Source organism: Vulpes vulpes, chromosome 9 (genome assembly GCF_048418805.1).
Source record: "Vulpes vulpes isolate BD-2025 chromosome 9, VulVul3, whole genome shotgun sequence".
Lineage (NCBI taxonomy): Eukaryota > Metazoa > Chordata > Mammalia > Carnivora > Canidae > Vulpes > Vulpes vulpes.
The window spans coordinates 50,494,287-50,502,584 of record NC_132788.1 but is presented as its reverse complement, the minus strand read 5'-3'; the positions used below and the strand labels follow the sequence as shown (position 1 = coordinate 50,502,584).

The following is an 8,298-nucleotide window of genomic DNA, read 5'->3' as shown; positions in this document are numbered from 1 at the left end:
GTCTCATTTGCCCGCTCAGTCTTATGGTCACCTGTGTCTCTTTCTACTGTCTATTGCTGGGTTACGATATTCTTAGTTTATAAAACCTCTGAGGGTGGGGATTTACGAGTTGTGCACACTGGTTTTTCTGAATCCAGCAGTTGATACAAGATCACTCTAAGATGATCATGACAAGTCAACAGGAAGGAACTTTTGGGAATAAGAAAAGCAGAGTTTTCAAACATCAGACTTAGATTTACATTCTGGGCTGAATAAGGGTTTTCACTACACATAGACTTAAAATAATGCACTGATGAAAATAATAACAGCTAGAGTTTAGAGAATGCTCACCCCACGCCTACTCTGGTATGGGGTGTGGTTTACCTACATTATCTTATTCGATGTTACTGTTACTTATGCAATATTACTATCACTGCCATTTAGTATGAGACACTTGGATCATCTCAACATTAAGTAATTTGCGTGTGTTCACAGAGCTGTTTTAAGTGGCTTACTACTGGCCCACCTGAAAGAGTGGCATGGAGTCGACTTTAAATCCATCAGATCCAGGCTGATTCACTAAGAGAATAGCTTCAGGATCATCCATTGCTAGTTTGGCATTAAACAGGACATTTCCAAAACTGGTGGCTTGTGTCTCTGGTTGAGCTTTGTCCTTTAAGGAATAAGGAAAATGAGGAGTGCTGTAGATCATACCAACTTTTGCAAGTACAGAATGTTTTCTTTAGTTTTGTGCGAGTACAGATTACCTTAAAATGTCACCATTTACTTTCATTTGAAAAGACGCTATTGTTTTTGAGTATCAGACACATTTAACTTCGAGCATCTATCTTGTTCATTGTTTGGGTCAAAGCACTTACCACAATTTTAAATCTATATAAGAGTGAAGGAGAATCGGCTAAGCAGCCATATTCTGCATTTGTGGGATTATATTTGGGAACATAGCCATCAGCTCCAGTGCACAAGAACACCTTCTCAATGCTGCAGTAAAAGGAGTCACCCAGATTCTGGACAGGATCTACCATGACACGACCATAGATTATATCACCTGAAACAGAGATGTGAAAATGTCACTTCTGTCCACGTGGCACTGCAAACAATTTGTGACAATAATGCCACTAGTGAGCACTTCCTTCTTTTCCTCCTCTGGCATCCAGTGTTGAAAGACCTTTAGGATCTCACTCACTCTCAGGCCTCAGATTCTGAGACCACTTTGGGGACCGGCCACAAGTGACTGAAGATTTATTGACCCTTGAATGCTCAGTCAGTAGTGGAAATAATCTCAAGGCTTGGCCTATAATTTAGTATTCATGATTGTACTGTGGTTAAAGTCAGCTCATATAAATAAATAATTTATGCAGAATGCAGACTAATAAAGTCTATAAAAAAGAAAAGATCGATAAAAAGCTGAGTTGGCTTTATTTGATTTTGAAAGAGAGCTTATGGAAATTCCCTAGTAGTCAATCATGTATTTCACAGCTATTACTGAACTCCCACTGTGTGTGTTAGGTGTTTTGCCAGGTGCCAGGAATGAGCCACTGAACCAGACAGATCTAACCCTTGCCCATGAGGCATTTACAGTGTCAAATATCTGTAGTATTTGCATCTATGCACCCTGAAAGAAGGGTCAAGAACAAAACATATATTTGTTCTAAAAGTCACTTAAGTAAGGGAAATAGAGATTAACTTCCCCAGAAGAAAAACCATCCAGTCACATATATCCAATTTCAGTGGCCTTATGCCATCCTGGCCAAAGTGGCCCAGTTATCTTCACAAAACCATCCCACCACGTTATAATTTCCCCTCTCAAACATGATCCCAATAAAGCAAAGAACAACAGATGCAGTGGCAAACAGCAGGTGTCGCGTTTATGAAATGGATACCTTCTGTGAAGGCAACATCACTCTCTTGCCCAAATCCCATGGATCCATCAGACAACCAGAGACTCTTCTTGGACAGGAGGTACATTTGGGTGTTCAAGCTAAACTCAGCCGCCACTGGATCACTGACCTAAAACCGAGTGTGAAAGTCCTTTGAGATGTTGTCGATTGTTCTGGGGGTGCACACAGACATTATTCACAGACACACACATTCGATGACATGTAGAACACTGAAGACTGCACTGCAATTGTCACATTAAAAAAAAAACAAAACTAATGTAAGGAATTGTAACATGGGCTTTGAAATTCTTGAGAAAGTAAAACTGGTGAGTTGAAAGTTTTTTACTCCGACTAAACAGCATTACTCCAGTTCTTTTCCATTGGTTTAACGGGGTTTGTAAGGGACTTGTACATGTCCTGGTCAGGCAAAAGCCAACACCTAAGATAAGTCCTTGGACACAAAGTGTCATCACATTTCTTTTAATCCATCATGGCAATTAGGCACCTTGAGATGGCACGAATGACAGGACATTTATTTCCTTGAAGACCAAGAACAAGACAAAGAAGGTACAGAAGAACTCTGGGGAGAGTCCTCAAATCTCCAAGGTGGCAAACTCCAGAAGGAGACAAGATCATGAGAGAAAAAAAAATAACCCTTGTGTCCTCTTCAACTACGGATTTTATATCCTGGACCAACAACAAAGGGCAGTTCTTTCCTGCTTCCTTCTTCTCTTGCTTCCTTCCTATCTGCTTTCCTTTTTTCTCAGCATGCAAGAAGTCAAGTCACTGTATGAATTTTATTTATTTTTTTACTGATAAAAGTAAGCCACGACCTCTTAAAGCAAGATTTGAGAAGTCACGGGAAGGTAACTCCAAGAGACGCACCTGCTGGAATCGTATGTTGAGGTCAAAGGTGATGGGCTCTCTGGGGCTGCAGGTGACTGGCAGGCGGTACTCCTGATGCGATGGAGCAGTGCAAGGTAGCAGTTTTACGGTGTAGGTCCCCGAATAGTCACGTACCTTCAAGGAGAAGGAAGAACATTCATTTTTCACGTAAGGATCTGAGGTATGGTCAAAGGCAACAGAAAAGGAAAATTAAGTAAGAGCCTGAGTTACTTACTGCAAAGTCAGACACAAAGCTCCACTGCTGCACTGGCTGGTTATAGGTTGGTTCACTCCTGATGAGGCGCAAGGAGAAGGTCAGGCCCGGGTGATCAGCTGACATGATCATTGAGCTTGTAAAGGAACCTAGAAAATGCCAACAATAATAAGGTGTATAAAATAAATAAATTTGGTAGAATGGTTGTAAGAGCGCATAAGAGTTTAGAGTTTTCCAAGTACCTTATCATATATCGTTTGCATTTATTTTTTTTAAAGATTTTATTTATTTAATCATGAGAGACACACACAGAGAGAGAGGCAGAGACACAGGCAGAGGGAGAAGCAGGCTCCATGCAGGGAGCCCGACATGGGACTCGATCCCAGGTCTCCAGGATCACTCCCTGGGCCGAAGGCAGGCACTCAACCACTGAGCTACCCAGGCATCCTGTTTGCATCTATTCTTAATACTAAGCCTTCAGAAACACAGTGTTGGTATAATTATCCCCATTTTGTTCCCAGAGAATATGGACTGAGGCTGATTATAGTGACTCTCCCAAGATCACACAGCTAGGATAGGATATGTGCCTTCTGATTCCTAATTCAGGGCTTTATTCACTCTATGATTCTGTCAAAAGGGAATTGTGTAGAAATGCTCAAAGAGTTCAGGGCTACTTTCCAGAGAGGCACAGCAGAGCCATAAAAGCTGATGTGAATGTATTTATTGTGTGCCAGAGCTATGAGTTGAGCTTTAGTCTCTCAGCCTCCACACAGCTGGGCAAACCCAATTTCTAAGCGGAATCTAACTTTAATTAGATTGCCTGCAACGGTGTCTAAACAAAGATTCAGTTTGCCAGAAAGGTAGGCATGAGGGAGGGACCTGTAAAGACCAAGAAATCCTTTTCCAAGGCTGTCAATTAGAATAAAGCAAAATGATTCTTGAGTCTGTATTTCTTGTCATTCAGTTTCAGAAAAATACAACAAAACCTCTTTCTCTTCTGATTTTTCAGCCCTATTCCCTCCTTTGTTTGGAGCTCAGAATCAGAAAAACGAAGGCCGCAGAAGACAGTGAGTGAACTATTTTTCCCCGTCCATCTGACAATAGTTGGCAAACGGGCAAAATACGCAAAACTAAGTTAGTGATATGGAGAGTCAAATAAAATATTTCTAATGAAATGTCCTTTATAGTCCAAAAAAAGCCTGGACATTGGACTTTAGTGACTGCCTCCTTACTGGTATTCAAAGCTCAGTGTGCCACAGTTAGTGAAATGACATAGCCAATCTTTATTGAAGATAATTAGTTCACATGTCTGAAATTTAAGTGTTGCAGTGAAGTGCCACTTCCAGCTCTATTATAAAGGTTTCTTACAGTGTCTAGAAAAGAGTTATGAACAGAGAAGTCCTTGCTGAACAAACAACCTAACTTCAACTTTTTATACAACAAAATTGAAATAGAGGAGGAGATTATGGTTGCTAATGCTCTTTATCCAAGGAAAACTCCACTTGAAACAAATGCAGTAGAGTTTTCTTTTAAATTTACTTTCATCATTTTGTATTTTCTCTCAAAGTCTACATCGATGACAATGGTTTTGTAGCTTCGGAAATGTAGCTGAGCAATCATCAAGCCCTCCTGTAGAGAAGTCACATTGACAGTTCATTTGAAATTAAAGGTTTCTTTTTTTGTCTTAAGATTTTATTTATTCATAGAGACACAGAGAGAGAGAGAGAGAGAGAGAGAGAGGCAGAGAGACACAGGCAGAGGGAGAAGCAGGCTCCATGCAGGGAGCCCGATGCGGGACTTGATCCGAGGACCCCGGGATCACACCCTGAGCCAAAGGCAGATGCTCAACCACTGAGCCACCCAAGTACCCCGAAATGAAGGGTTTCAAAGCTCACCGGGAAGCATGTTGAAACACGCACACATGTGGATACGGAAAAATCTGTGACCTGTTGTATAGGGAGTGGCTCCTGGTGGATAGCAGGGCTTACCGGGATGAGACAGCACAAACAATCCATGGAACTGAGCCTCTGTCTTGAAGTTCACAACCAAGCGCCCCTCTTCACCAATGCGCATGCTAGTCGGGTAGAGAGAACCTACATGGGGATAGTGCATAAGAATGGAAATACTGGTAACCAGGGACTCCTTATGTGCAGGATTTCTTCCAAGTTTGACTTCAGATATGTCTCATCTTTAAGCGTTCTAGCCAAAGGGTGTTATCCGAAGAATTCTGAGTGATAAGTGAAGCAGACGTGTTCTGTTTCTTTGTTTTGTTCTGCTTTCTAACAAGAAAAGGTGTCAAGAAGGGAGGCAAAATAGAATCAGGTAACATGAGTGACATCAATATGAAATATACAGATTGATTACAGGAGTCCAAGATTTTTTTTCCCCCTAAAAGCTTTAGTCTACATAAATGAAGCCAGAAATTGAGACACAGTAAAACTATCAAATTTTGAAGATTTGGGGACATGGAAGTGTGTCTCTGTTCTCCAGAAGTATTCCAAATTCTATAGGCTTAATAAAAACCCTGGAGCTTTCCCAAGACATCAGCAGTTTGACCAAAGTCAGTTCCAGATATAAGAAAGAAACATGAGCTCCTTATGTAGAACAGGAGAACCACAGCATGGATCCATGTTAAAGTTCCCTTAAATATACATTTTCTAAGGCAAGATAGGGAATTAAAACATTGAAATATAAAATAATCTGGAATAATCGCCCAGGGTGATCATATTGCCTTTCACATAGTTTCAGGGCAATTTTAATCTGTTTATAGCGATTTTTTTTGAGATTTTAGTTATTTAGTTGGAGAGAGAGAGGAGAGAGCAAGCATGAGAGAGCCTGAGCAAGGGAAAGGCAGAAGGAGAGGGAAAAGGAGACAACCGCTGAGCAGGGAGCCCAATGCAAGGCTCAATCCCAGGACTACGAGTCATGATCTGAGCTGAAGGCAGATGCTTAACCAGCTGAGGCGTTTAGGTGCCCCTAAGACAGCAAATTTTGATGCAGTGTCACTAGTATTGTCTCTCTGGCTCCTAGAAAATAATGCAGACATGATGCTCAGATAGGCATGGAACCAGAACAGTAGCAGGTGCCTGAAAAGAAACTGCACTCATTCTACAGATAGATAATTAGCTTCATGTCTCTGGACTTTGAATTATAATTCTGACACAGAGATTGAAACGAATTTTGGCAGATGATGATGGGCTCAGCAGTCAGTTGTACTTACACCACTCTTCCAAGATATTCAGCTAAAATATCACAGAATAATAGAATTTTAAAATAAAAAACAATTAGAAGCCTGGCCTACCTTTGAGAAGAATGTGAGTGCCACAAAGGTTAAGCAGTACGTTTAAGATCACAGAGCTAGTTAGCTGTGCAAGCCAGAGCTAGAATCCAGGATGTATCTCATTTTCAGAAACAAAATAGCACCAACATTTCTCTTGGGTTCATTTCTTATTTTCAGTTGGGACTTCCTCTACACATTTTCTAGAATCTAGGAAACCCATAGACTGTGTTGTGTAATGCATAAATGATCGATCACCTTACAATGGACTATAAGGGCTAAGTATCCATGAAGTGTATACGGTACTGCAGTCACATACTACGCGGAATTCGAGGCACTGATATGATTTTGCTTTTCCGTGGCAAAATGAAAAACAATCTTACCTATTGAATATAAAAATAAAATATATCAAAAGTCGCTTCTATTATTCTTAGCTACGGTGAAAACAAACAAACAAACAAACCAAGGAACCCTAAGTGATGCAGCTAGGACAGGGAGCCGGGCCGTCGCCCGCGCACCCACCTTGGAGCGCGGCCCCCGGCGGGCTGCCGATGCCGTCCCCCCACAGCAGGGCAGTGTCGTACACGAAAGTCAGGCGGAGCTCCGCGTGCAGGTCGAAGTGCTGCCAGCCCCCTGCCCCCGCGGGGGAATGGAACACGTACGAGACATACAGGGGCACCCGAAGAGTCACGTACGACTGCACCAGATTCAGCACCTAAAGCGATGAAACGGTATCTGTCAGCACGATCCGGGGTGCCCAGCTTCGCAGAAGCCTTTCTCTCCCTTCACTCAAGGAGAGGTTTTGCGTGGCCGCCGAGGCAGGGAAGGGGCAGCATCTGCAGCTGGCCCCGCCAGTCCTGGAGCCACGAACTAGCTGTGACCGCCCGGCCTTCCTCCGCAACACAGGATATGCGGGAGAAATCTTGAAAGTAAACTGCATTTTTGGGGGTATCTGATACCTACGCAGTCCTTTTGGTTTCCTAACAGCTTTATTAAGATATGATTCACACACCGTATAATGCACCGATTAAAGTACACAGGACAACAGTATTTAATGTATTCGGCTTGGGGGGGGGGTGCAAATTCCACCCACAATCAGTCTTAGAGGACACTTTCGTCACCTCCAAAGGGAATCCCAAACCTATTAGGAGTCACTTCTTCATTCCCTCCTCCTCCTCCTGGACCCTGGCAGCCACTAGCCTCTTTTCTGTCTCTTTGCATTTGCCGGTTCTGGACATTCCATTTACATGAGTCCTACAATTTGTAGTCTCTTGTGACGGGCTGTTTTTTTAACTTATGTTTTCAGGGTGCATCCGTGCTGCTGCACATTTCAATACTTTTATTTCTGAATAGCATTCCTTTGCATGCATGTGCTGCACATATTTATCTGTTCATTCGTTGATGGACAGTTGGATTATTTCCTGTTTTGAGCTGTTATGAAATAACACTGCTATAAGGCACTTTTAAATTATTATATAAAGCAAGACAGGAGAGATTTAGAAGCAGACATGTTTAGTAATGACATGTAATACTTCATATGTCCCTAAAATAATTACTTGAAATGAAGTGTCTTGTTCTGAATTTTATACTTTCCCTTTTCAGGTATTTAGCAGGTGAGTTAGGAGTAGTGGAGGATAAACTAATATTTATTTATTGAGCCTCTAAGTTCACAATAAAGGCTATTTAATATTTTTAATTTTGATATTTTTATTCTCCCCCATAATTATATTTATATGTATGTGTGGATGCCTGGAAGGTTGGATGGCTGGGGGATGGATGGCTGGGGGATGGATGGATGGGTGGATGGACAGATGGAATAAATGATGCACAGAAAAGCAGAGAGAGGAAAATTAGGGTTCAAAGAAGCAAAACAAATTTCCCATAGAATTCTTTAAGTCTCCTGAATGGCCCTGCCAGTATTAGAACCCAGCCTCTGGCTTGTGTTTTTCTATTCTGTCACACCTCATCACATTCCAAACAAAGCTGAGGGCAGTCCTAGGATCACCTAACCAACCTTATCATACTTAATTCTCAAAATAGCTGGG

At 41.9% G+C, this 8,298-nt stretch overlaps 1 protein-coding gene across 1 annotated transcript in view; it reads right to left on the bottom strand.

The window, feature by feature from the left end:
* Window positions 1-8,298, bottom strand: part of FREM2 (FRAS1 related extracellular matrix 2) — a 168,749-nt gene that overhangs the window by 7,619 nt on the left and 152,832 nt on the right. Inside the window, exons 17-23 of the mRNA XM_025996841.2 lie at window positions 6,776-6,968; window positions 4,965-5,069; window positions 2,998-3,125; window positions 2,763-2,897; window positions 1,881-2,007; window positions 858-1,045; window positions 506-652 (exon numbers count right to left, since the gene is read on the bottom strand). Coding sequence (XP_025852626.1) covers window positions 506-652; window positions 858-1,045; window positions 1,881-2,007; window positions 2,763-2,897; window positions 2,998-3,125; window positions 4,965-5,069; window positions 6,776-6,968 — 1,023 coding nt within the window. The remainder of the gene's footprint in view (window positions 1-505; window positions 653-857; window positions 1,046-1,880; window positions 2,008-2,762; window positions 2,898-2,997; window positions 3,126-4,964; window positions 5,070-6,775; window positions 6,969-8,298) is intronic.